We start from the raw sequence: 27,533 nt of genomic DNA, 5'->3' as shown, positions 1-27,533 counted from the left end.
TTCCAACATTTCACCGCATGTATTTCTTCTTATGCAGTCTAAGCTGAGAATGCCATGTAAATGGGTCACTGCGAAATGCAGCAATTTTTCTCCAATCAAAATAAGAAACAAACCAGTATGATCTCATTTCTATTAACTTTTGAAGGTTTACAGCAGTTAAAGTATTTTTGATTCTATGTATGAAGGTTAAAAAAATCATTTTTTTTTTTTCATAAAATACAAGAGCAACCAATTTCACCATCGAGTAAAAGTAAAAACTGGGATTCTTTTTTAAATTAGTCCAAAGTGGCATTTTAGGAACTTAGTTGTAGGCTGCTGCGCTGACACCATGACAAACCAAAGTGTAGGGTTGGGTCTGGTTTTGTTTCGGTTTTCTTTTCAATATCCAATGCTCATGGATTAAGTTCTGGAAATGTTCCAATTGTAAGGCAGGGATCTGTTTGGATTCCACCACGGGTATGCTCCTTGGGTTGGATGCTGGAGGGTGAGGCACGTTTTGCCGGACCCATGTCGACTACCTAGTAGTCATCAAGGTCAAAAAATTCATCATCTCCTCCTTGGTATTCCATTCCCTGGAAATCTACTCGGTACCGCAAGATACCTGGGAAAGCAAATCAAAGAGTAAATCACCAGTGTTCCTGGGATGGGGAAGGTTCATTTCAGTAAGGAAAGTCCAATTCCCTTGTAGAATTACAGAAAACAAAGAGATGATGATAAAAAATACAGTTCCAACCAAGGAACCTGCAACCATGTGCTGCCTCAACCTCCTGCCTCTGCCTCGTTGGATGAGCACACTTCATCTCATAGCTTGATTTTGGGATAGCCAGGAAAGCTTTGGCCTGAGACCCTGGCCGTAAGTTTAGTTTTCTTATTTGCTACTTACCTCCAATTCCACCAAATCCTTTCACAAACTGGGATCCTTCTTGTGACTTATCTGTGACGATTTCCAACGTTGCTCCAAATTTTTTATAGTTGTTAGCAAACCATTCCAGCAGGGGCATGCTTTCGATCAGCTCATGTTCTTGTCCTGTCTGCAAGGGTGACCACGAAGATACAGAAAAAATGGGATTAGGATGTAATCAAGACTTAGCCACCCTAGCTCCCGGACCCACGATCATTCTCATTCTCTCTCCTTATTAAGTGTGTGTGCCATGCTCTATGTGAATTCTGGTTTCTAATGACATAATTCTAATAGCACAGAAGTTCTATTTCAAATAACATTCCTCCTCAGGCTCTGGCTCAATGATAAAATGTCAACACACACTTAGCAGTTTTTCAACTTCTGGTTCCTGTTGTTGTCTCTAAAGTCAGGCTGTTGTAAAGTGTCTCCAGGCTGCACTCATTTAACAGCCCAGAAGAGACAAGCCAAATTTACTTTTTAGAGCAACCTTGTGAAAAACAAAGTCATTCAACTCAGAATTTGAGGAACTTTAAGTGATCTGTGCTGGCCAGGTGACACTTTTGTGGTGATGCATATAGACCAAAGCTGCAGAAGCTGTTTCAGTACAAAAGCTTATAAAGTGAGTGAAGAAAGTAGCACAGGATTCACAATGCAGAAGAGGCACTAGTCAATCAAATCTTCCTCTTTACTATTTCAAGAATGAGAATATTTAACTACTTCATGGCACGGTCTCCTTCCTTGGAATCAGACAGGCATGTAGCATATAAGACGTGACCACCTCCCGTTGCCCCCCACTGCCAAGAGTATGAAGTGTGGTATCTCAAAGCTGATACTCTACTTTGCCAATGCCCTAACATAGATTTCCTTTCCTTGCATTTATTACCAGACTAGGAAAACAATCACATACCTCTTTGTCTGTGAAATGAGATTTATCCTTCTCTTGTTCTGGAGTTAGATAGAGAATTTTCTCCTCTGTAGTATTGGGGGAAAAAGTATGTTAACCTAGTTCTTATACACTAGCAGATTTAAGTCCCATAAGTCAGGTTAGATGAAAGGGCTTCTGAATTCATTCTTTCAACCTTCTTTTTATAAGCAATATTAGTCAGCATGCACTTAATGTCTACTAGGTATACTGCTCCTACCGTAAGTAAACACCAAACATACTCAAGATACAGTTCTTGTCCTCAGGAAATTTAACAGTCTTAAGCAGACATTTATCAGTTCAAGCAAAACAGTTTACGCAGACAGAAGCCACCTCTCCCAAATTTCCACCCCAGGTTTCCAGAACACAGAGGTCACCAACAAACCATAATCTTATTTAACTTTCTAATTCTCATACCTTCTGTGCCTTGGCAATGAAGAACATATCTCATTATATCCAGATTTTCATAGACTATTAGAATCTCTACAGCTCCCATTTCTAAAGCCTTTAGTGTATCTTCAACTCCAAAACAGTACTTGCCCGTGTCCTGACTGATTTCATCGAAGTATCGTCCTGTGATGAGGGATAGGTGAGGAAGCACATATATTAAAAGTTTCCTTTGTAGAAATAGACTTTCTAGCTCAAAATCCAAGAGATAGTGGTGGCTGGGTGGCTCAGTCAGTTGCACATCCTACTCTAGGTTTTGGCTCAGGTCATAATCTCATGGTCTGTGAGATTACCCTGCATCAGGCTCCATTCTGACAGTGTGGAGCCTGCTTTGATATTCTCTCTCTCTCTCTCTCTCTGCCCCTCCTCGGCTTGCGCACACATGCACTCTCTCAAAATAAATAATAAAAAAATAAACTTAAAAAAACCCAAGAGAGAGAAAATAACAACTTAAAAATAAGAGCCAAAAGCTGTGAAAAGTCCTACCACTCTAGTTGAGGCTCTAGAAATTGACTCAAGAGTTAATAGCGGGGCCAAATACACAACCACTTGGAAAAATGTGTGCTCCATAAATCAGAAACAAAGCCAAATAATGGCCAGATTTTTTTTTTTTTAAGGTTTGTTTATTTTTGAGAGAGAGCACAAGCAGGGTAGGGGCAGAGAGAGGAGAGGAGAGAGAATCCCAAGCAGGCTCCACGCTGTCAGCACAAAACCAAGCGGGGAACTCAGGAAACGTAAGAATAAGACCCAAGCCAATGCTTAACCGACTCAGCCACCGAGGTGCCCCAATGGCCAGATTAATCTTTAATTTGGTCTCTATTCACCACTGCATTATAAAAGATAATATGTGAAAACTGAAGTTTGGTTCCTATTGCCAAAGGGTAAAAAGAGTGGAAATACAAGCACACTTACTAGAACTCAAGAATAAAGGAAGATTAATGACTCCACTGAGGAAGATTTTAATACAAACGTTCAATCTTCCTCTTACCTCAATCTTCCTCTTACCGTTTTGGCATTTTGTTACATATATATAATCACACACAAACATACATACAAATACATTTCACATAATAAGTAAGTTGCATTTCACTGATACCTATTAATTTCTTCTCTTGAATGAATTTCACGTTGGAGAGGACTTCAGTAGATAGCTCGATAGCTTGGTTGAACCCATTTTCACCACCATAGGATATATCAACTAATTTTAAAACTTTTGACTGCAACCTCTGACATACACACATTAAAAAAAAAAAAAAAAAAAAAGCATCATTAGTACTTCAAAACACCTTGACCAAGACACACTTCTTCTTAATGGGTCTTTAACCACTTCTAACTAAAGTCTAAAGAGGGAGAATACGGGGAAAGAGCCCAGTATGTTCATGAGCAGGTCTCAGTGAGCAACACTGTAAAGTGTAACTTCCCCAGCCAGTCATATCACACATTTGATTAGATTTGACAACTCATTAATCACCAACAAGACTAAGTTCCTTGTTAAGGAAACAGGATATTGGTTCCTGCCATATAAAGTGGTTGAGTACAACACCACTTCTTTGGTTGAGACTTCTACCATATAATGCTACTCCCTCTCAAGAGCACCTTTGAAATGTGTTATGCCTGAGTCCATGTCATAGACCAAAAGATTTTTTTGGATTAAATGCTTTAGGCTAATCAGCTCTATCATATTACTGGGAGTTTCACTGCTTTATTTACCTCCAGAAATAAATCAGAAGAAGACCAGAAAAACCCCTACTTTCTCTGAAATCACATTCCATTTTGAGGCTAATTATAGCAATTCACTAAACCAGAAGCTGCCACCAGATCATAATGATTCTATCTAAAAATGGTTGGTTTTCAAAGAGAAAAAAGACCCAGAAAAACGTGGAGGAATGTTTCTTAATAAAAACCTGTCAACTTGTTTTTAAACATGAAATTCTGTCAACTTGTTTTTAAACATGAAATCTATCACTTGAAAACCAAAAAGATGTGCATGTCCCAGTGCTCAGAGGACCCACTACTCTCACCTAGCAACTTAACAGAGCATCTACTTCTCACTTACCTGATCAAACATATCAGATTGACTTAGTTCAGTTTTAAAGTCAGCTGATCCAGCTAAAACAAGACCAGCCACATTCACTTTGTCCCCAGAAATAAAGAGCTGTACAGCAGTCTCAGCTACTTTCCGAACATAGTTATGTCGCTTTTCCATTCTTAAACGAGCAAAACGCAAGGCTGACTGACCTCCTCTACCTTTGACACAAAATGTGGGAAAAAATGGGTAATTAGTAAGAAGTACAAAATAACTTGCTAATTAAAAACGAATCATGCCATTATCTAACACAAAGACAGAGAAAAATTACTATTTATTTTAAATGATTGTTTGGCACAAACTGATACACATTTTCAGAATAAATACCAATTATCTTATCAAAAGAAGAATCATAAGCACCAATGAGTCATGTGTCATTTCATGATGCCTCTCATCTGGAGTTATTCCCTTTATGTAGTTGACCACCCCTTAAAAAAATATTTTATTTGTTAAAGTAATCTCTACCCCCAGTGTGCAGCTTGACTGAAATCACAACCCCAAGATCAAGAGTTGCACGCTCTACCAACTGAGCCAGCCAGGTGCCCCTACAGTTGACCCTTAAGAAAAACACAGTATATTTCTGTAAATGTATTTTCTCTCTGATGATTTTCTCATTAACATTTTTTTCCCTAACTTAAAGAATACAGTACAAAATATAATTAACATACAAAACATGTGTTAGTCAATTGTTTATGTTAATGGTGAAGACTTCCAACAATAGGTTATCAGTAGGTAAGTTTTTGAGAAGTCAAAAATTATATGTGTGTGTTTGGCGGGGGTGGGGGGTGAAAGTGCGTGCCTGGGTGGCTCAGTCAGTTAAGCATCTGACTCACTCCTGATTTTAGCTCAGGTCACAGTCTCACAGTTCATGAGAGTAAGCCCTGCCAACAGGCTCTGCACTGGGTATGGAGACTGCTTGGGATTCTGTCTCTCCTCTCAAAACAAGTAAGTAAATAAATAAACTTAAAAAAAAAAAAAAAAAAAGTTTTATGTGGGTTTTCAACTGTGCACAGAGGTTGGGACCCATATGTGTTGTTCAGGGGTCAACTGTACTATTTGTTTCCTTTTTGCTAGACACAAAATGGGCTCATGTTCTCCTCCTGTGTTACCATGTTTCTTTGGGAGATCCACAGTGAATTTGTGTAGGACTTCTCTTGTGTTTCCTTGGAGTGTGCCAAAAAGTGCACCACTACCATCTATTACAATGAAGCCAAACTTGCTGTCATCCGAAAGTAGTGCTGTAAGAGCCTGAAAAGCAAACATAAGTTATCACACAATAAATAAATCCCAAAGCTTTGTTAGGCAAGACAAAATCCAAAAGGATGTACATACAAGCCCTTTCACCCCATCCAGAATGGTAGGAGTACTTAAAGTCATTTTATGGAATGATTTAGACTATAGCTATAAATATGTAACCCATACGGTCAATTTTGAAACAGATGCAGGGAAAAACACCAACAATAATGATAGAAAGCCCTTCAACAAACCTGACCTGGACACATGAATAGAAAACCAAGAGAGGTTTAGGGTTCAGATTAATTCTATCCTTGATTTGATTTAGTCTGATGGCAATCCATGGAACATAATGTTCAAATGAAAAGTCCAAACTCTAAAACAACAACAGTACAAAAAGCTAACCTCCATCAGGTCACTTTCTGTATTATCCCATCATTAGCAGGCAGTATTCATTATAGCAAATAAGGGTATCTTGTAAATCAACTCTAGAGAAGGAGTCCATGAGGAGAAAACCCAGAAAGTCTACAAAAAGATCTAGATTTGAAATGTTTCATTTAACATAGATGTCTTGAACACCCTTAATGGTATCAGGATCTAAAACTCAATTTTATTAAAAAAGTTTTTTTTTAATGTTTATTTTTGAGAGAGACGTGAGTGGGGGAGGGAGGGAGAGGAGGCGGGGAGAGAGAGACACAGAGACAGACAGACACACACACATACAGAATCTGAAGCAGGCTCCAGGCTCCGAGCTGGCAGTACAGAGCCCGACATGAGGCTCAAACTCAGAAATCGGTGAGATCATGACCTGAGCTGAAGTTGGCCACTTAATGGATTGAGCCACCTAAAACTCAATTTTAGGCACCCCTAAAACTCAATTTTATTTTAAAGGTATTATATAGCTAATGATTTGGAGTTTTTCTGGGGGACAATTCCCCTTCTAGGTTAGCTTATAATTATATCCCATAGTTCTGTCCCCACAAAGAACAAATATTTAAATAGTCCTGGAACTCATATAGATGGGTCAAGAGTTTTCATGATGGAATGTGCACACCTGGTAGATGATTAGTTCCTAGGTGCCAGGCTTCTTTGGAGTTAAGAAATACCCTTTCCATTTTAACTAAGGAAGAAAATATTTCCTTTAAGAATTGACCAGAAAGCAGATTAATCATTAGTAATCAATCTTTAATCATACCATATCTGAAAATTAGCATTAAGACATGAATCTTGTGCCATTATGTCGCAATCTCTTAGGTGGCTTGATTAGTTTAGGTTTTCAATAATTCTGCTCATCAGGGAATACTTATCCCTCTTAAGAATGTATAATTGTCCTGATGAAGCGACATAAATTGTGTTGTACAGCATGTCACATTCACATCTAGTTATCAACATATCAGCTGAAGCCAAAATAAACAAAGCTAGCAAGATTAAACAGTACCTGGAAGGATTAAGGTTTAGAAATACCAATGAAGCTAGCTTAATAAAAGCTAGATAACACAAGTAACAGGTACTACTTAAATTAAGACTTGAAATCTGCTTTCATGAAACTAGATACAGGTAAGTGGGACATGGTAGCTAAGAGCCTTCCCAATGAAGCTTTTGCCAAAAAGAGGCTGGCAAGATAGCCCAGAGAACAGTCTCAATCATCTATGCAACGAACCAAGATCCAACTGGAATTGGACTTCCTGTCAAGTTAGCAGAAATCATCCATTGTAAACTGTGTCGACAAATGTCAGTTCTAATTCCACTGTAGAGGTTTTTCCCTAGGTTGATGAAAAGCAAAAGACTGAACTAGGAGCCAGCTGTGAATTCCTGATTGTTCTACTGTTGACTGATTTAGGTCACTCTAATGAGGTTTCCTTTCCACCCTTAAATTTTATCTTATGGCATCTCTGTCACTCAAAAGTTTCATGGGGAAATAAAAGCTCTTACAGTCCTAAAGGTTTTATAATTTGTGAACTGAAAACTAAGGATGCAAGAAATATAGGCAAGTATCATGGGTATACAGGGAGAGATGGAGAGATGGAGAGATAGGCAATTATTTCTTCACCTCTAACCAGTTCTCCAAACCCAGTTTAGCACTTTCTTCAAACATAATGATGGTCATTCAGTGTGTCACAATTAATGTATAATTTTTTTTTTTTTTTAAATAGCCAGCCTTGTGGTACAATGACTTAGAAAACAGTCTAGCAATTCCTCAAAAGGTTAAGCAGTTACCATTTAACCCAGCAATTTCATTCTTAAGTATATGTACTGCCCTCCCATGAAAACGTATGGTCACACATATGGTACATGTATGTTCAGAGCACTATTATTCCTAATATTCCTGATGAACAGATAAATCAAATATAGCAAATATGATCTGGTAATAAAAAAGGATGAAGTACTGATGCTAAGTGAAAGAAACAAGTCACAAAAATCCACCCATTGTATGAAATGCCCAGCATAAGTGAAATCTAGAGAGACAGACAAAATCAATGGTAGCCTAGAGGTGAGAGATCTTGGGGAGGCGGGGGTACGGATAGGGGGTGGGGGGGAGGATGGTAATGACTGCTAATGGATATAGGGTTTCTTTCTGGGATGATGAAAATACTGTTTGAACTTCTTACCTCTGTATGGAATTTGTTGTCACACAAATACAATGACGTATTAATTGGTTTGAAAGGTTCAAAGTCAATGTTGACTTTCTTTTCCTTTCCTTCTTCTGTTACAATGGTACCACAGTAAACAACCAGGCCATTTGGAGGTACTGCAAAAAACACACAATTTCTCTACTTAAATCTATAGCTAATTTTCCTCAATTAATAGAAAATGTTCCTAGTTCTGTCCCTACTCCTTTATTATTTTTAAAGATTTATTAAGTAATCTCTACAACCAATGGAGGGCTTGAGCCTACAACCCTGAAATCAAGAGTCACATGCTCTAATGACTGAGCCAGCCAGGTGCCCCGTGTCCCTGGTTCCTTTAAGTCATAATTTAAATAAAGCAGAAATATCTGTAAATCTCTCCGGCAGAATTCTCTCCCTAATTTTAAAAATACTTGAGATGTTTAAAAAAGGAGGATTTACACTTTTAAGTAACTACTACTTTGCTTTAAAGAAAAAAAAAAGGGGAGAGAGGGGTAAGTTCCAAGGCCAAAGGTAAATTGCTGATGGCTATCTGAAAAAGATACAATAGTGACCAAAAGCATCATGGCAGGATCAAAGTGGAAAATATAACCAAAACACAATAGAGGAGGAAAATGATCATATTCTAGATTACCTTTGTTATAAAGTTTGAGTCTTTGTTGTACAGATGTAATGGCTCCCAGGACTGAAAGGCGGTTTACTCGTGACTTAATGTTAGATGCAGTTCCAAACTCATCTGCTAACATTTTTGCCACTCGTGAAATCTGGTCTTTGGGAGGAATGATCAATGATATCATGCTTGTGCCATTGCTGTGAAAGAAAGAGTAACATCAGAGGTTCAAGTACCACATAAGTCAAGAGTTTAAATTCATGCTTATCATTAGTAAAGGGAGCTAATGAAATCCCCTTAAAATAGAAATATATCACTCTCAGTGATTAGGAAGATAGGGACTATTCCAGTGTAATCAAAGTATGCCCAGAATTAGGAAAAGTGATCAGAATGTGATAGGTACTCAATTATTTGAATCAATTTTAGCTAGCCAAAAGAAAAAGTAGTAAGGCACTTTAAAGGATGCTTGGGAAACACCTCATTCTTCAAGGGCAAAGAGAGAAGCTTTCATAAGGGGGTGATAACAGGCTGGAATCTGACAGTGAGTCCATGGTAGAAGCTTGGAATCTGGTGGTTCTTCAGTGGGAGAAGCCACCACAGGATGATACAACAAGTCTTTACAAAGTCTAGATGAAATAACTGAATATCATAGTGTCTCTCCTTTTCTTTAAATTCCAGGCTCACCATGAAAATTTAAAATCACTAGTTTAGCACCCTTAGGAACTAAACTAGTTCCTAATAGGAATAGCAGAATCTTGGAATTCAAACAAATATCCCAATTAGGAAATCATACATCTACTCTATGTGTTTCTCTAAACGTATTTTACATATTAATCACTTTTTAAAAAAAATTCATTTTGACACTGTGTGGAGGGGGGGCGGGGGGGGGAGAGGGAGAGAGGGAGAGAGGGGGAGAGAGAGAGAGAGAGAGAGAGGGAATCTGAAGCAGGCTCCTTGCTGTCAGCACACAGCCCAACGTGGGGCTCAATCCCACCAACTGTGAGATCATGACCTAAGCCAAGATCAAGAGCCGCTTACTGAACCACCCAGGCGCCCCCATATTAATCATTTTTCAATCTAAGACACACACAACCCATATATGAGAAATTGGCCAATTCAGGGTGCTCAAATTCCAGCTTCTAAAATTCAAAACCAGGACCAAACTCTGAACTATGAAGGACACTACTATCAAAGCCTTGCCACGTGGGAGGTCCCTTTCGAGCAGCCACCAACTTCGGTATAACCTCAGTATTGATGCCAAAACCTTTTTTAGCTACATTCTCCAGACATTTATTAACAAGATCTCATTTCAATATTTCTACTTCTACTTGAAGCAAACACAAAACTACATTATCAAAACAAATGAACTCATCACTAATCATCAGGGTAATGCAAATCAACACACAAAAACACTTCACACCCATTAAAATAGTTACCATCAAAAAACAAAATAACAAGTGTTGGCAAAGACATGGAGATATTGGAACCCTATGTCTTGCTGGGTGATGTTAAATCACACAGCCATTATGAATAGCAGCATGGCAGTCGTTCACATGAACATAGAATTACCACATCATCTAGCATTGCCACTTCTGGGTATATACTCCAAAGAGTGAAACTGGGAACCAGATACTTAGGCACTAAATGCTTACAGCAGCAATGTTCACAACAGCCAAAAGATGGCTAGAATTCCTACGTCCATCTATCCATTTGATGGATCAATAGTAACACAAAAAAGTGGTACATATATAGATACAGTGAAATATTATTCAGCCTTAAAGGAAATTCTGACACATGCTACAATCTGTATGAGCCTTGAACAATTTAGGCTAATAAACATATACAAAAGGACACATACTGTATGATTCCACTTACATGAGGTATCTAAGAGTAGTCAAATTAACAGAGACAAAAAGAACAGTGGGTTGCTGTGAATGGGGGGAAGGGGAAATAGGGTGTTTTGTTGTTTAGCATGGTTTCAGTTTTCTAAGATAAAGAGTTCTGAAGACTGGTTGCGTAACACTGAACGTATTTTTAACACTACTTAACTGCATAAATAAATTGGCCGAGATGGTTAAATTTCATGTTGTGTGTACTCTGCCACAATACAAAAGCTAAAAGTTCATTTACGATAACACAAAAATTTAAAACACACATTCTCTTTAAATTAGCAGTTCTTGGGGCACTCTACAATAAAATGTAGAGAAAACCTTTATCCACAGGTATCTGAAATTTTAAAATGTCTGGAAAAATATCTTCATATAGTAAAATTAATCCCGCAAATTTGTTTTTTCCCAGTATTAATGTTGGAAAGGGACCTCATTTACATAAGACCTTGCCCTTTTAACGTTTTTTTTTTTATTTATTTATTTTTGGGACAGAGAGAGACAGAGCATGAACGGGGGAGGGGCAGAGAGAGAGGGAGACACAGAATCGGAAACAGGCTCCAGGCTCCGAGCCATCATCAGCCCAGAGCCTGATGCGGGGCTCGAACTCACGGACCGCGAGATCATGACCTGGCTGAAGTCGGACGCTTAACCGACTGCGCCACCCAGGCGCCCCAGACCTTGCCCTTTTAAAGTTTTCTAAGTGGTAAATCCCTCAGTTCCCTTGCAATACAAGTTTTCTCTATAAGCAGACAAGCTGCCTATCTAGCCCTTCCAACTATCAAAATAGTTATTCAGATCAGCTTATTTTCTATCTTTGAAACTGGCACTGTTTCTGTTGGGGTTTCTATTTAAAACCCAGAAGGTCAGTTCATAACCTTTGCGATACTTTCCTCAATGAACTACAAGTTGATCAATGACAAATGACAGTACCTGGTAAAGTATGGTGTGTGCTCTGCTGCCACCCCTTGGGTAGGGGAACAAGTATTCTAGCCAAACCAGAGAAGCAAGCAAATTTATGAGGAGCAGCTTTACTTGGCATCACAAACACAATCAAAATGATCATAAAACAAAACTGCTTCAGGACAATCCTTTGCTCATGCACACACAAACACACATTAAGTCAGATGTATCACTCTCTAAAATGTTTTTCATTTTAATGTTCACAATACAACTACATAAAAGGAATTTTTCTAAACCAGGAGAAGGTGCCCAGAAATAAAAAATTCTACATAAAATTCTACCTGTGGCCATGTTCCAGTTTCTGAACTAGATGGAAAAAGAATTCCCAAATGAAACAAATGGGTATCTTCAATTACAAAAAAAAGAAAAATGCTCTTTACCGTCAGTGAGTTCGTTGGATCCTATTTTTAAGCAACCAACTGTAACAAACTGCTTTTCTTCCAGTAATTTATCTTTCTAGGTTTCTAAAAAGGAAATTTCCTAAGAACCTTTCAGATAAGTCTTTACAGAGTTATGTCAAATACTATAGGCTAAGGGAGAGAAGACTTTGCTTTCATAGGGACTGGAAACATTAAACACGTAAATTTAACTTCAAACATGGTCTCTACTGTAGTTGCCATTTACCTGTCTCTAAACAGGGGCTGTCAATTTATGCACAATAGGAAAATGTACAAAATGGGGAAAAAAGAAGATATATATGAGAAGTTTTAATATGGACTTTACTAGCTTGTGCTTATTCTCAGATTAACAATTCTCAAAAGAACGTATTTCTCTATCCCACGGGCTCTTGGAATCTTTAGGGATCAAAGGAGTTATTTCTCAAAAGGGCTCAGTTTTTAAAAGCTGACGTGCTCTGATTTACAGAGTAGTTTCCTAGGAGATGGAACCAGCAAAGAGGCAATCAGTAGGGAATGGAAAGAGAAGGGGCTCCAAGGATAGCAGGGGTGAAGGCTCAGCTCAGGAAGTCAACAGGCACCAGACCCCAAAGGATGGAAAATTTAAGGCTAAAGAGGATGTTGGGACAAATTCACTGAGTGAACCCAAAATGCCTGAAGGAAATCCTTAAAGCAAGATAATCATGTAGAGGACAAAGCAATGACCTTAAGATAAGCAGCTATTTACTTTCCACTGCAGATAGGTTAAGAAGATAAGCATTCATTAAGCAACTTTGCTGTTATAGCACCAGAGTTGGACAACCAACCTTACACTTACAACCATGTAACATTCTACAGGACAAAGTAATGAAGAAACCTGAGAACATTATCTTGCCATAGGTTTCCACTTAAGTAATTCAGAAATGTAGCTTGAAAAAAAAAAAAAAATTCTACCAAGTTGCTAAATCTGAAACACTACTTGAAAGTTAGTTTTGGCCTCCTACTCCTTTTGAATTTTGATTAATGCTCAAAAAATGACCTTTCACTAGTTTCCCCTTTACGTCTCTCTCTCCTATGTGAGGGGGAGCACCTTAAATTTTTGAATTCATCTTTATTAAATGGATGGCCTCTATTTTAAAATTTAAAGGCTACTTGATAATATCTGAATTTTTTTTTATGTTGGGTTTAACAGAAGCATATTTAAGTTTTACCAGGAAAGTTTCCAAACAAAATAACCGCTCATTTACCCCCAAGGCAAGCCACTCAAGGTCGCTAGACCAGTTTGTATAAACACAAAAATAAAATCAAGGAAGTTGAATTTTCCTTTCCTTTTTTTCTTTCAGAAACACAGAACAGGGGAGGGGCAGAAAGAGAGGGAGAGAGAATCCCAAGTAGGCTCTGCACAATCAGCGTGGATTCAAATCAAACCGGGTTCAAATCAAACTTGAGAACTGTGAAATCATGACCTAAGCCAAAATCATGAGTTGTACACTCAAATGACTGAGCCATCCAGGCTCCCCAAGGAAGCTGAATTATTTCAAAGTAACCCGAACAACCCACAGGGAAGAACAAGAAGTAAAACTCTCACCAAGGAGTTGCTGGCTACATATACAAACTACTACCTTTTTAAATTTAAGAGTTTTCATGTACTGGTCTGCTTTGCCACTATATCCTTTTTCAAAAATCAAAAGTCTCTCATTTAAGAGTTAGTGAATTATAAGGTACAGCAATGATTCACATGCAGGTTGTAAAAACTGGGCAAAGCAAGACAGACAATACACAACAATGTGCCACATAGGGCTTCGAGGGGCTTCTGCTCTTAGATTCCTTCTTGTTCTCACCATTTTAGGGGCATTTTCCCTTATCAAAGAAGAGTTCATCAATGCTTTCAGAGACTAACTTCTGAGAAGTAAAATATTTGGGAGGCAGAAGGAAGTAGTAGTTGTAAATAGACTAAATGCAGACAGTAAATAAAACTAGACAAAACTCAGGAAGGAAGAGAATTTAAATAAAGAGCTGACAGCTTTTCCTTCCTTCAGTCTCAAATAGATGGTTGAAGGAAAAGTTTCTCTCCCTAAGATGAGAGGTTATGATAGTGCCACCAGTTATCCATCCAAGGTTTCGTGAATCCTGAGCACTATTAACACAGAGACATTTATAAGGTTACCTGAAGTACCAGAACTAAAATGTATTTCAGGAAGAAAATGCAAGGTAATCAGAACAAGCCTGGACTATGGGATGTGTGTAAGTTTAGGTCTCAGAATTCCAGCATTTGGATTCAAGGTACCTTCTGATGAATGACACGCAGAGAAAATCTAGGCACTCTTTCACTTGTAAAGAGCTTATTAAGATTCATCAATAATGCTCAAGAACATTTTAGAAAGGTAACTGGAAAAAGAAAAAACCTCATAGTTCAGTGACCTATTTGCATGAGAACCCTGAATCTCTGGAAAATTTTCTAAAGGAGCAAAACAAATGCCCAGCAACAAAATTTCCCCTTCCTCCACCTTGATTCCATCACTCCCCCAATAGGGACAGTGACGGTGGTGGTGACTGTGATTAAGAGGGAGTCTCAATTTTCAGAATGACTGATTTCAACAGAATCAGCATCACTTCTGATGTGTAATTAGGGCTGAGAATCACTGGTTTGGCTAGCTTTCTGCATCTGCAAGAAGGATCTCTTGGCCAGCTGAACTCAATTCCATGACCTCATCCACACCTAAAGAAGATCAACTCACAGAACCCACCTGCAGGAGGTAAGATGCTGTCATTTACCCTTCCTGGCAGCAATACAACCACAATGAATTGTCCAACTTTTCCCAGATAGAACACAAATGTCCTGCTACCCCTCTCCTCACTCTTACGTAATGGAACTACTTTCAGGCTAGGAACCAGAACACTTTAGAGACTGCCTATAATACTTTGTAATTACGATTTAGAGTATGTGCTCACCAAGGAGCTTTCATCTCAATGTTTGATGGAGTCGAGCCTAGGATATGGATGCCCAAGGATTCCCACCATCCCCTTTTCAAGCTCAAAAAACTCAACTTAAATCTCAGTCAAATCATTTCTGATAATTGCCAAGCTAGCCACATTATATGGATCACCAGCTGAAAAATCATTGAGTTCCTCTCCAATTTCTATTGCCTTTGTCTGTATTTCTTATTCACCATGGGGTTTCTATTTTTCTTTTACCAAACATACAAAACCAAGTTTAAACTTTGAGACTACAGCAGTCTTTCTGATATGGGTTTAATATGGGAACAGAGTAGGAGGTTGGTTAGGAGCACAGATTATTTTTGAAGATTTTTTATTTTTAAGTACTCTTTACATCCAATGTGGGGCTTGAACCCATGATCCTAAGATCAAGAATCAACATGCTTTTCCAAATGAGACAGCCAGGTGCCCCAGGAGCACAGACTGGACCTCAGTTTCTACTTTCTTCCCAAGGTCATGAGGGTTCTGTAATACAGGTGAAGTACCTAGCATGGATAGCAGATAGTAAGTGCTCATTGAAACGTAACCAGATGGAACTGTAGCTCCATGTACTCTACCCCTCTGCTCTTTAGTAGTATAATCAGAAAGAATTAACATGATAGCACAGTTGGGGGGGGGGGTATTTCAGATGGTGGTAAGTTTTATTTGAATCTGATTAAGTCCAGAGATAAAAGCTGACTTTGTGGTAGGGCAACTACCATTCTTAGATTACAGGATTTATCAAATCTTCCAACAGAAAAGAACCAAACCAAAAATGCAGTTCAAATTAATATAGCTAGAGCAGTAGAAGCAATTTTGTATAAAGAAAAGCAGAAATCCTTTCCCCTCTAACATTTTAAATAATTTTATTATACAAAAGCTTAAGTAGCTTTATCCTACAGCTGTGGCATGGTTCACGTTATTTTGATATAACCCAGAGTTAGCCACTACTTCTGTCTAGTTGTCAGTCACTTCAAAGATCTAACCCCATTTTCTCTTCCATCAAGTATCAAATAGTAAGATAACATGTTGCTTACACTAGGTCTATAGAAGCTTCTTAAGAGCACAAATCATTTTAGCACATGAATCTGATGAATAAACAAACCGTTAATTCTTAACATCAGAAAAAGGATCCTCTATATTTGGTCTCCTCTAGGCAAACACCAGAGATTTATTCTAAACTACCATTTAAAACTTTGCTAGTCTTTGGAGAGGAACCAACATTTGCCTAGAAATGACTAAGTGTCCCAGCTTTCGCTTCGTTAAAAAACCCAAATCACTCCATTAGTCTTTAAACATAACAAAACCAATACTTCCAAAGTGTCTTCTTTTGCTTAATTTTGTTCATCCTGAACTTGATGCCCTGGCCCCTCATCATCTATGAGGAAGATTGGAGGTGGATGGGCCTGCCTTTTATAAAGAGCTCAGAGAATACCAAACTAGGAGGGAGGATTCTATTACTGTTCAAAAGACTAAACAGAATTACCAGAAATTGGTTTATGCAATTGACCTTAGGGTCAGAAGCCATTACCAGATGGGACAAAGTCCAAGATCTGAATACACTGAGACATTAAAGCAGCTTCTACAGAGAAAAGAATAACTCACATGTCCCAAAAATTTCCAGCAGAAAGCTTACAAAGGTTCATTTTAGTATTTTACCCTCAAAAGCACTACGATTACTTAGTTACCCAAAACAAAAATGTATGTATCTGATGCCTTTTTATACAATTACAGGCATTCGTTTGGTCTTAAAAAGAAAAATTTTAACAACTTCACAAAGTTAACCTAGTGGAATATTCCACCAGGGAGCAGCAGAAGCTGGAAAATTTCTCTAGTAGTCTCACATCAAGGCAAAGCCTACAGGTATCAGTCACAACCAGCATTAGGCACCAGTGTTCTACAAGGAATCCTAGAAATGAGATAGTTCACCTGATGTTTCTTTACCACCACTATAAGTACTTTTCACATAAAACAAAAGCCACTGCCTTCTTGTTACTGTTCTAATACACAAAATGAAATTCTGCGGAAGGATTTAAACCCAAGTTACTTCCCTCACCAGCGATGCTCATTAAGAGTAAATATGTTTGGTACTCAAGTTCTTCCTTGGGTAGATTTGCAAATAGCATGTCTGTTTTACTTTTATCTTTGCTCCTGGGTCTCAGCACACCTGCTCCCTCTAGTGAAATGCAAATCTCCTTGGACAAGAGTCCTCCTTTCAGAAGGGAATGGGAGATGTTTCTACTTAGCAAAGAAATACCAATCAAAGAGGAAGGCAGCGTGGTATAATAGGATCACAGGCTTTGAAATCAGGAGTAGGAACAGAAAATCCAGCACTGCCCCTCACCAGGGTGGGGCGTGATGTTAGGCAAGCTACTTAATCACTCTTTATTTCAATTTTTTCATCCGTGAAATGCCAATAGTTTCCTCACAGAATTGCTGTGAGTCAAAATGTAGGCTATTCACCTCATCTTTAGAAAACTGTTTTATTAAAACACATCTCAGCCACGAACCTCTAACCCTGTCTTTCCTGAGGATTCTCTTTGCTTAAATGGAGTCATTAAGCCCAGAAGATGCCAGAAAATAGGAGCCAAGAAAGGAAGAAAATTTTTTAGTAAAATCTAAAAACACCCAGAGGTATTAAGGAATTAATGTTTGGGGATCAGCACTTTTCATTACTTGCAAATCAAAGTTTATTTAGGTTGAAAGGCAAACTGTTGGGACTGTCTTAAGCTTTGTCATGCCAACTTTACGAACAAGGCACACATGCACAAATGCTCTGTGCTATTTCAATACCCTGACAGCTCACCATCAACCAACACAAAGCTCTTGGATCTAATTTTAGACTAACTGGCTTTCAATCAAAAATGAATTTCAATTACAATTTCAAAGCCACAGCAGTTACAGCTTCACTCCATCAATGTATCAAAGATACTGTATCAGCCAAATACTACTGCCCAAGGTAACATTCTATGACAGTACCTGCCTTGCCTAGGAAATCCGCCTGAGTAGTTATACAACTTTTGGTTTCTGATAATATCCAACACCTCATTCTAGACCCTAATCATCATCTTACAGCACACCCCTCTTCAACATGTACTGTGTTATTCTGTACTTACTAACATGGGTCTGGAAATGGTTCATATAATCAATTCAGGGTTGTGTGTCAGACCATGTCCTCACTGCATTACACATTTCTTTCAAAATGTCCAGTGTCCAACCTACAGATATTCAAGTTTGTAAGCTAACTGGTTAGTAGTAAAAATGCATTTGTAGGCTTCAATTTTTATATATCTAGAACTGTGGATGTGGGTTTGGAGAAATATCTGATTTAGAGGGCCACAAATGCGGCAGGGAAAAAAATCTTTTGTTTTGACTAAGAACATTCTTCTCAAGGAGACCTTAGAGCATCAAATGAAAATGTGAAAACAGAAGAGCACAGGCACAATATCCCCAAGTTAATCTGCATGACAAGAGGTAGTTTTCAGGCATCTGAAGACAGCAAGTCCTCTGAACTGGATAGGAAGGATGGGGACAAAAGACAAAGCATACAGTGGATGTAAACTTCATGTTTGAAAACTGCTGTTAATTACATACAAATTAAGCAGACTGAAAGAGCTGTATTAAAGCATAGGAAACATGATCAATGTATAACATGTAAGAATCAAATCTGTTTTCATCTTTGTATCTGTAAGAGAATAATGAAATTATGGCTTGTAAAAACTCAATTATGTTTTGGGGGAGGTGAGAAGAAAGCAAAAAATTATTTCTCTTAATTTTCATTCACTGATATTGAGAGAAAGAAAAGGTATCTGTTCAGAAAGTGACAAAAATAACAAACAAGGAAGTTTCCCTTTTTTTCTTTAATTTTTAATGTTTATTTACTTTTGAGAGAGAGTGAGTGAGCAAGCGAGCGCAAGCTGGGGAGGGGCAGAAAGAGAGGGAGAGAATCCAAAGCAAGCTCCAGGCTCTGAGCTGTCAGCACAGAGCCCAACCCAGGGCTTGAACTCAGACCGCTAGATCATGACCTGAGCTGAAGCTGGATGCTTAACCAACTGAGCTACCCAGGCACCCTGGGAAGTCTCCATTCTTAATACAAAGCAGGCAAAGGTTTAAAGTGTGTCCAGTGGCATTAGAGCTGTTATCAAAAGAAAACTTCATGCTCTTTGGGTTAAGTGCCCACAAGAAACCTAATTTCCAACCTGCTGGAAAGAAGGGCCTCAAAGCCCTCTCTCTAATCCCTCTCCCCCTCATTAAGGTAACAGATTGCTGAGGGGCACCTGGGTGACTCAGTGGGTTGAGCAGCTGCTTTGGCTCAGGTCATGATTTCGTGCTTTGTGGGTTTGAGCCCCACATCAGGCTCTGTGTGGCTAGCTTAGAACCTAGAGCCTGCTTTGGATTCTGTGTCGTCCTCTCTTTCTGTCACTCCCTTGTTCGTGCACTCTCTTGCCTCAAAAATAAATGTTAAAAAAAAAAAAGATAACAGGCTGCTGAAGAATTAATAGACACCTATAGAATGTATCCTACAAAAAGGTTCTATTCTGAGATCCATAGAGAACACGCCAGACTCTGAAGAAATTTCTGCTGTTCTAATTCTTAGTTTCAGCAGTGGGTCTAGGGAAAAGAGGCAAATTTTTCCTTCGGACTCTTCAAATAGGATGTAAGACCATTCAGCTCTGCTCCCAAACTTATTTTAAGTTTTCTCACAAGAGAACATCCGGCACAAGGGACCACACTGAGCACACCCTCAAACTCCAAGTTTTTAAGAAAAAGAGCCCTCTGATAAAAGGTTCCAACTGGTCTGTGTGTATGGGGGTGGGGGGGAGACACCTATAATCCACACTGCATTTGGCCTTAAAAGTTACTCTAATTAGACACTTGTGCTTACCTAGGAGCGTGTCCACAGTAAGCCTTCCCTTCCTGGAAGGATAAGTATATCTGCTACTACAATGAGAAGTCTGTCAAGGATTGAAATTCAAAGACAGTAATTGTTCATTAGGTTCACAGTGCATAAAACATTATTTCTGAATCAACAGCTGTTAGAACTAGTTCTGAGTTGAGGCAGGCAACCAATGACACTCAGGAGTGCATGAAGGCTACCACACCCTATCAAATATCTTCTCTTCCCTTTTTTCTCTTCTCATGGCTCAGACCTGTTGGTGGCATTTGTATCCTGACCTCTTAGTAAGAGGCTAAGACCTCTGTCTGTAGTTGTAATTTAGTCTACGTTCATCTCTTCTCAAGAAATTAAAAACATTCTAATTTTTGTTTTTTGTTTTGTTTTTTTTTACCTAAGTAAAAATAAAAGTATCTAAAATTCATGGCTTTGAGAACATTACACATGTCATTTAGGTGAATGTTCTATTAACCAACAATTTTCACTTGGGGAAGGTATTCAAACACATTTAATATACTTTACTCGATTCAAATCATATTCATAGCCTGTCCAAATTATTTGTCTATAAGGTTAAAAAAAAAAACCTATTCAACAATCTCACAAAATTACTTTTAATCCAACATAATGTAAAGAATTTTATAGAGATTTATTAAAAAAAGCGTTATATGGTATATATAATATACCAACATAATGTGAAGAATTTTATACAGATTTATTAAAAAAAGGGTTATATGGTATAAGAAATGTATGTGGTTTTCATCCACAGCTTTTGACAAAGATTCTGAAACCCTTAGAATTTCCTAGGTTATGGAAGGTTTTTGTTACTCATAAGGAGTCTCTAAAGAGCACACCAGACTTATTAATGAAGTGACTAAGGGTGGGTCTCAGAATGGGGTGGGGGTCACCAGAAAGGCCAGGTAACTACCTGAGGGTTAGAACTTTCAGCTCCATCCAAAGACCTCTGGGTAAGGTTTGGTGCATGGAAGGAGGGACAATCTGCAGATTAAGTTTTATAACGTCTTGAACAAGATTTAGTGAACTTCTGGGTTGGTTAACCTAGGATGTATGCCCCAGTTCCACAGGGACAGAAGCTCCTATACTCAGATGCTTCTAGACCTAACCCTAAGTACTCCTCATTTGTATCTTTTATAATATATCAGTAAATCTAAGTAGAGTATTTCCCTAAGTTCTGTGGGCCATTCTAGCAAATCATTAAGCCCCCAATTTAAAGCCTGTAGGTCAGAAGTAGGGGAAGCCCAGACTTACCACAAATGGGGGCAGTCTTATGGGACTGAACACTTTACCTTAGGGGATCAGATGATAAGTTTATGTAATACTAGAATTAAACTGTAGGACACTCAGCTGTTATCCTCTAAGACTGGAAAAATGCTTGGTGTGGGACCCTCTTCCCAATTTGGTTTCAGAACTATTTAAGAGTAGAGCAGAAAAGAAGCTATATTTTGGGAAAGAAAAGACAGTGATGTATATAGCCAAATTATTTCTATTTTCTTCAAAGTCAAAATATCTACAAGTTGTTTTTTAACTAAACAGGAAAATTTAAAAATGCCAAAGACCACTACAGAAGACCTAAATAAAGTTTACAAACTGTGCAGATCTTCAAACAAGGGTTATTTGAGCCTTCATTATTTCTGACATTTACAAGGTTCCCTCATCAAAATAAGTGAAAAAGTATTCTGACACCTACAGATGCAATTTAGCCCAAACTAACCTTGTCTCTCACATGTACCACTGTCCTTGGCTAGAACAGGCTCTGGCAATGATTTTATTACCTGAAAACTATAAAGCTTCCATCCTTATTTCTGGAGCTATTTCTTGACGGTTCAAAAAAACATTAGCAGGAAAAAAACCCACCCCCCCAAAATTTCCCACCTACCTTTTTTGTAACATTATATTCCACTTGCTTTAGTTCCTTACCCAGAATACCCACAACCACAGTTCCATTCACATGGCTCTATTTCCAGTTTTGGCTTACATACACATTTGTCCCCATTAAGCCAACAACGGAGAATCATAAACCAGGAAGAACTTCCACTAACATTAAGTGGGACTACGTATACCAAAAAAAGTGGCATATTATTTAACACACACACAGAAACTAACATTCAACTAAACTTACATGATACTAAATAGGTCTGTTTCAGCTAACTTAAATTTAAGTTATATGACTAATACTTCTTTCAATTCAGAAAATTAAGTACATTGTGGGCTACAAAAAGACTCCTGGCCAAGTTCCCTGTGTTAATCATTTTGGCTCTTATAAATGCTCTTCCACAGATATGACAATATTAAAAGGCTGTTATAGCTTAGATTCCAATTTGAGTCAATCCAGCCTTATATTTTTTGAAAACATTTAATATATCCACTGCACTCTGTTACACACTAGTTCAAGCCCTGGGCTCTGCTACACTTCAGATACCAAGTTATTTAACCTCTCGGCCCCCATTGCCTTGGCTATCAAATGGTGTCAACACTTTCTGCCAGGATTAATGAAGTAGCGTACTGCTTAACCGTGTCTAGAACATACTAACTACTCCATAAAGTATGTGCTTAGAAACTTCACTCTATTCAGATGTACTTAATTAGTGAGTCCATTTTGCAGCAGTTCCCTTTTAAAGCTAAATATGCGTAATATTATCAAAAGATAATCAAATTGACTCAATTTCAAAATTACTCTTATCACACCATACTTTATAGCTGTTAAAAACAAACCAATCTGATTTTCATGCCCAGAATTCTACACTACTGGGAGGGGGAAAAATTTCTTTCAAAAACAATTCTATTATCCACCAGTAAATTTCACTATCTAGTGCTAATAACCATGCTTGAACATTTTCAGTTTTCTCCTTAAATCCACAGGCTGCCCAACACCAGTACGTATAGATTCATCTGGTCATTCAGTTTGCCTTTAAATGTCATTACACTTCTTAAAATATCTTAGTGTTAAGAAAACATTTCTCACTGTACATACACTAAGATAATCTGAGTCAGACTTTAATACAGTTCAGCCATGAACATGAAATCTTGCTATTCCTGAAAAGAAATTGGTATGTACTGGGAAACTTCTGAAGCAAGCTGAATACACTTGTTGACTCTTTACTAATACCCAGAAGTAGCCAAGATTTAAAATTTTCATGGGATCAAGATGCAATCAAATCCTGAATAAAAGCAAAGTAGGAAATGATTATCAACCACATAATTTGTTTAAAGGAAGACTACTCCCAGCTATTTGAGAAAGCTTTAATTTTGGTCTAAAATGTCCAAACTAACTTCATCACTAAAAAGTAGTCACTAAGAACCTCATTTTTGGTGAGCTTTAAACTTTACTGAACTTTGCTAATCAAAGGGATAAAGCCTTTAAAAGCTGTAAAGAGGAGCTTAAAGGTTTCAAGTGGCTAGGTAACATGGCAAGGGTCAAATGTAAGAATTAACTTCCTTCATCAAGCTGTAGAAAGAAATGCTGTTATTACATGCAGTGTTTTATTTTTAATGTTACTACACTCAGACAATAAATTACAATCGTTAATTTATTTTAGACTTCCTAAGAGAATATAATGTATGCAGATTCTAATGTGTGAACCTGCCTCCAAATTAAAGTAGTAAGAGAACAAATCTACAGGTCATATCCAACTTTAAACACTGCATCAATGATGCATAAAAGCCATACTCAATTGAAAGTAACACAACAGAAGATCCCAGTGAAATGAAAGAACCTGGCTAGCTAATTCCTAGTAATGCATCAGACATAATGGGTCAGGACCTGTATTACCCCTCCTGTAATAATGTGCTCACACTTGGGGAATAATTATTCAATTTACCATATGGCACAGAACCATCTGGGTTCAAGTTCCTGTAAGATTATTATATAGGTCTGAGTATTTTATTAAGTTCAAAGAAACAAAATTAAATAAAAAATAAGCTGCCACCTTCAATTTCCATCAGGGAAAGAGTTAGCAAAAGCCCAAGTCACTGAACTGAGCCAAACTTTCAGAAGCTTCAAGCAGAAATGTCACTAACTTAGTAAGAACAAGACACAATGGCAAAACCAATTATCAACCCTAGGTCTTTGGTGTAACTGAGTACACCTTATTTCATATGGTAACAATTAAAAGCTTAATCCTATCATTGTAAGCCAACCAATCAAAGACAAACCTGGACTGGAAACCAGAATGCACAATTCTTGTGCTGAAAACAAACCTTCAAAATGGCCTGGGGCAAGGCACTCTGCTATTCTAAGAATGCTCAAACATACAAATATGTCATGTTCCAAATGCTTTTTTGGGCCACTTCCTGTAACCAAAAAGTTCCTACAACTGGGAAAAGAACAAAATAAAGTGAGAAAAGGGGAGTACCTCTGACACAACTTCACCAAGTAATTCTTTGTTAACCTAAAAGGAGCATATATACCCAGTTTCAATATAACATTTCCATAGTGCACATCCACAAAATTTACAAAAGGAGACCCAAAGCCCATCTAATTCAGTTCTGAATTTCAACAAGCACTAGTACATCAGGAACCTCTATCCCTGAAAGTTCCAGAGAGAGGAGAAAAATGACCCTGTTAACAGTTCACATCCATCAACTGCCCCATAATCCGGATTTCTCCTGGATATACAGACCCAGGCAACCAAAATGTCCCTTCTATTCGACCCCGCATATGTTGGCATTTTCAATTTATACGCGGGTACTTTAACAGCTAAAACCAGGAAGCTCCGGGGGTAGAGGACTTGGGGGAAGTCATCTGGGAAGAGCTGGAAGACCCAGAGATATCAGAGGAAGTCAGAAAGAGGTTGTCCCTGACCACGTCTCCGTCCTGTCCCATCCAAACTTCACCCACTCGGGTCTCAGAAAAACAGGAGGGAGAGGCCATTTTAATAAGGTATGGCTGAGAAACATGAAGGAAGAAGAGAGGAAATCAGGGAAGAGCGTTCGGAAAGGAAGGCCGAGCCCTTTCTCCCCAAGTACCCGAGTAGGGGGGCAGCACCTGGAGTCGAAGAGGGAAGTGTTGGATTCAAGTACCTGGGAGAGATTCAAAAGTAGCAATGACCTCTCACGTAAGGGGTTAAGTGGTCCGAGACCCGGGAGCGGGGCCCCTTATGCCCCGAAGCAGGGGAAGGATCCCTTCTCGGGCCAACCGCGCAGACCCTCGCCCCTGGGTCGGGGGCTACTACCCAGAGATCCAGAAGGCGGGAGTTGACTAGTGCCTGGTTCTCCTCATCCGGCCATGCGGCGCGGGGGCGGCCATCCTGAGGGGTCCGGGAACCAAGAGGGCACGGGGGGGCCGGACGCGGCGCTCACCCGCGGGCCGCCTCCAAGCTCTTGATGAGCTTCTTGATCTTCCAGATCTCCACGTTCCTATCGGCAGCACTGGGGTCGTCCGCCATCTTCTCGCCTCCTCCTCCCTAGAGCGGCCCGGCGGGGCCCGGAGACACCAAGACCACAGAGTTAGCGCCGCCGCTGGGGCAGAGCGGCCCCCTTCCTTGCCACCCCCGAGAGGCCCTCTTCTTCCTGCCCCGCGCAGCCCGCCGCGGCGGTCGCTGGCTTTTCCCTCCCTCGGCTTACCTAAGGGCCCAGTCCTGGGCGGCAGCGGCTGCTCCTCCCCGGCGGCGGCTCCGCGGCGGCGGCTCTGACGTAGGACACCGGCTCCCTCTCTCCAGGCAGCTGCATGTGTTGCAATCCGCTCACATGGGGCCTGTGACATCACTTCCTCCGCCAGAGGCTAAGTGGAAGTCGGCGGGCGGAAGGGAGGGGGCCGGTGCGGAAGAGGGGAAGCTCTGCGCGCGTCGCGACTTTCCATTGGCCCTCCGCGCCGCGGCCTACAATGAGTCCTCTGATTGGTCACGGCTGGGTTCGCGCTGCCTTGTGAGGTAGGTCCCGGGGCGGGGAAGTGGCGCCTTCCTTCCGGTCCCGCTAGCCGGGTGGAGGAAGCGGGCGGAAGCCGGTGATTCTCGCGAGGATTTACTCAGCTCCCGGCCAGCCTTGATTGGGGGTGTTTTTTAAAGGGCGAGGCGCAAGGGTCGTCGTCTTTTCAGTCCTTCCTTCGTGATTCTGGTGGGCGTCCGAAGGTCTGCGACGCGCGGCCAACCGCTCAGGCTGGGACGCACGACTTGAATTGCGTCTGAGAAGTCTGAAGGAAACAACTTAGGCTTCGTGGCTTCGTAGCTGACGAAGTGCTTCTGCCGACGTGCGTTCAGGCTCCCAGCCCGGGTGTCCGGATTAGGAAACTTTCCCCGGGTCGACCGTGTCCCCGCCACCCGCAGGGGCAGGGAGCAGGTTCCAGCTCGTCTCAGTGCTAGGATGGGTTCATTTTGGACGTGGAACTTTATGGTGATGGGAGGAGAAAGCCGGGGTTGCGGGAGGTTGGAAACCTTGAAGTATTTGATTTTGGTCTGAGCTTTTGAGAACGGAGGTGGGGAGCGTTGAAGCAAAATGGGCAACTGTATAAGTTAGAACTTTATTTTTTTTTTTAATTGAGATTTTTGGTTGACTATGCCCCTCTTCACCTCAGTGGATTTATTCAAATATTTAGGCCCGAGCTGTGTGCCAGATCCAGTTTACCTGAGGATGCTGAGGTGAACCGGATAGAATAGTGCCTACCTTCATGAAGCTTTTAGTTTCGTTGGGTTTATAACCATTTGTTATTGTACACTTTTGTATAATAATTGCATAAATAACGTAGGTACTTCGGAATGCTGTAAGAGTGTAATAAAAGCGTGTAAAAAAAGAGCCTAATTTAGGAATGAACCCCAAAGAATGAGGAGTTTGTCGGGAGGGAGCATAACACTTTCGAGTGACTGCATAAAAGCCAATGTGCTGGAGCAAGATCAGGAATGGGGAAAGTGGCTTGAGACAGAGGGCAGATCATTTAGAGCCTTGAAAACCAGGTTTAGGAGTTTGACCTCTTTCTCTAGAGAACAGTGGACAGCTTACAGGGTTTAGATGGGAAATGACATGAAAGTACAGTTACGTTTTTAAGAATATGGTTCTGTTTGTATTTGAGAGAGCTGAAGTGGAAGCCTAGGGATCATTTTGGCTGCTCCAGTCATTCATGTGAGAGATAATTGTGGTTTAAACTAGGGTGATGACAATGCAGGTAAAAGTGAATGATATATGGGGGTCAGAATGGATAGGACTGGGAGATGAATTGGATGTGGAGAAAGCAAGAATGCTTCTAGAGTATGGAAACTGAGACAGGAAAGATGAGGAGCAGGTTTTGGGGGATGATTGAAAATGTCCTCTTGGGCCTATTAAATTTGAGATTGCTTATGAGACTTGCAAGAGGTGATGTTACTCAGGCAGTTGAATTTGTGTCAGCTTTGAATCCTTTTTGCATGTTATCTCAACTTTGCCCACACCTTTTGAGAGTGGGAAACTGAACCAAAGAAAGGTGAAAGGGGCTTGCTCAGAATTACACAGCTAGTGTATGGCTTCCAGAGTCCATGTTCAGTGTCCAGTGCAGTTTGTTATACAGCAATCCCATGAGCTCTGTTTCCATAGCATGAGGACACATTTTCTACAGGACGGGTCTCTCTCCCAGCAAATTTTGAGTTCCCAGGGTGTTCTTTTGTACCATTTTGTAATTGGCCGCATATGTTC

At 39.7% G+C, this 27,533-nt stretch overlaps 1 protein-coding gene across 2 annotated transcripts; it reads right to left on the bottom strand.

Annotated features, from left to right (window-relative positions):
• Positions 1 to 25,614, bottom strand: ETF1 (eukaryotic translation termination factor 1). Of its 2 annotated transcripts, XM_019424319.2 has the most exons (11): positions 25,500 to 25,614; positions 25,236 to 25,339; positions 8,851 to 9,026; positions 8,199 to 8,338; positions 5,466 to 5,604; positions 4,327 to 4,517; positions 3,367 to 3,496; positions 2,241 to 2,396; positions 1,809 to 1,873; positions 884 to 1,031; positions 1 to 601 (listed from the first exon to the last, which is right to left on the bottom strand). In XM_019424319.2, the coding sequence occupies exons 2-11, from the start codon at positions 25,319 to 25,321 to the stop codon at positions 519 to 521; spliced, it is 1,314 nt and encodes a 437-aa protein (XP_019279864.1). In that variant the 5' UTR covers positions 25,322 to 25,339; positions 25,500 to 25,614; the 3' UTR covers positions 1 to 518. The 2 variants fall into 2 exon arrangements, with proteins under 2 accessions (XP_019279864.1, XP_019279866.1); XM_019424321.2 differs by lacking the exons at positions 25,236 to 25,339; positions 25,500 to 25,614 and adding an exon at positions 25,109 to 25,214.
• Between the last annotated feature and the right edge of the window lie 1,919 nt (positions 25,615 to 27,533).

The sequence above is a fragment of the Panthera pardus genome, unplaced genomic scaffold (assembly GCF_024362965.1).
Source record: "Panthera pardus isolate Hobbes unplaced genomic scaffold, ASM2436296v1 HiC_scaffold_2, whole genome shotgun sequence".
Lineage (NCBI taxonomy): Eukaryota > Metazoa > Chordata > Mammalia > Carnivora > Felidae > Panthera > Panthera pardus.
The sequence above is the reverse complement of the archived record's forward strand: the minus strand, read 5'-3'. Positions and strand labels throughout refer to the sequence as shown.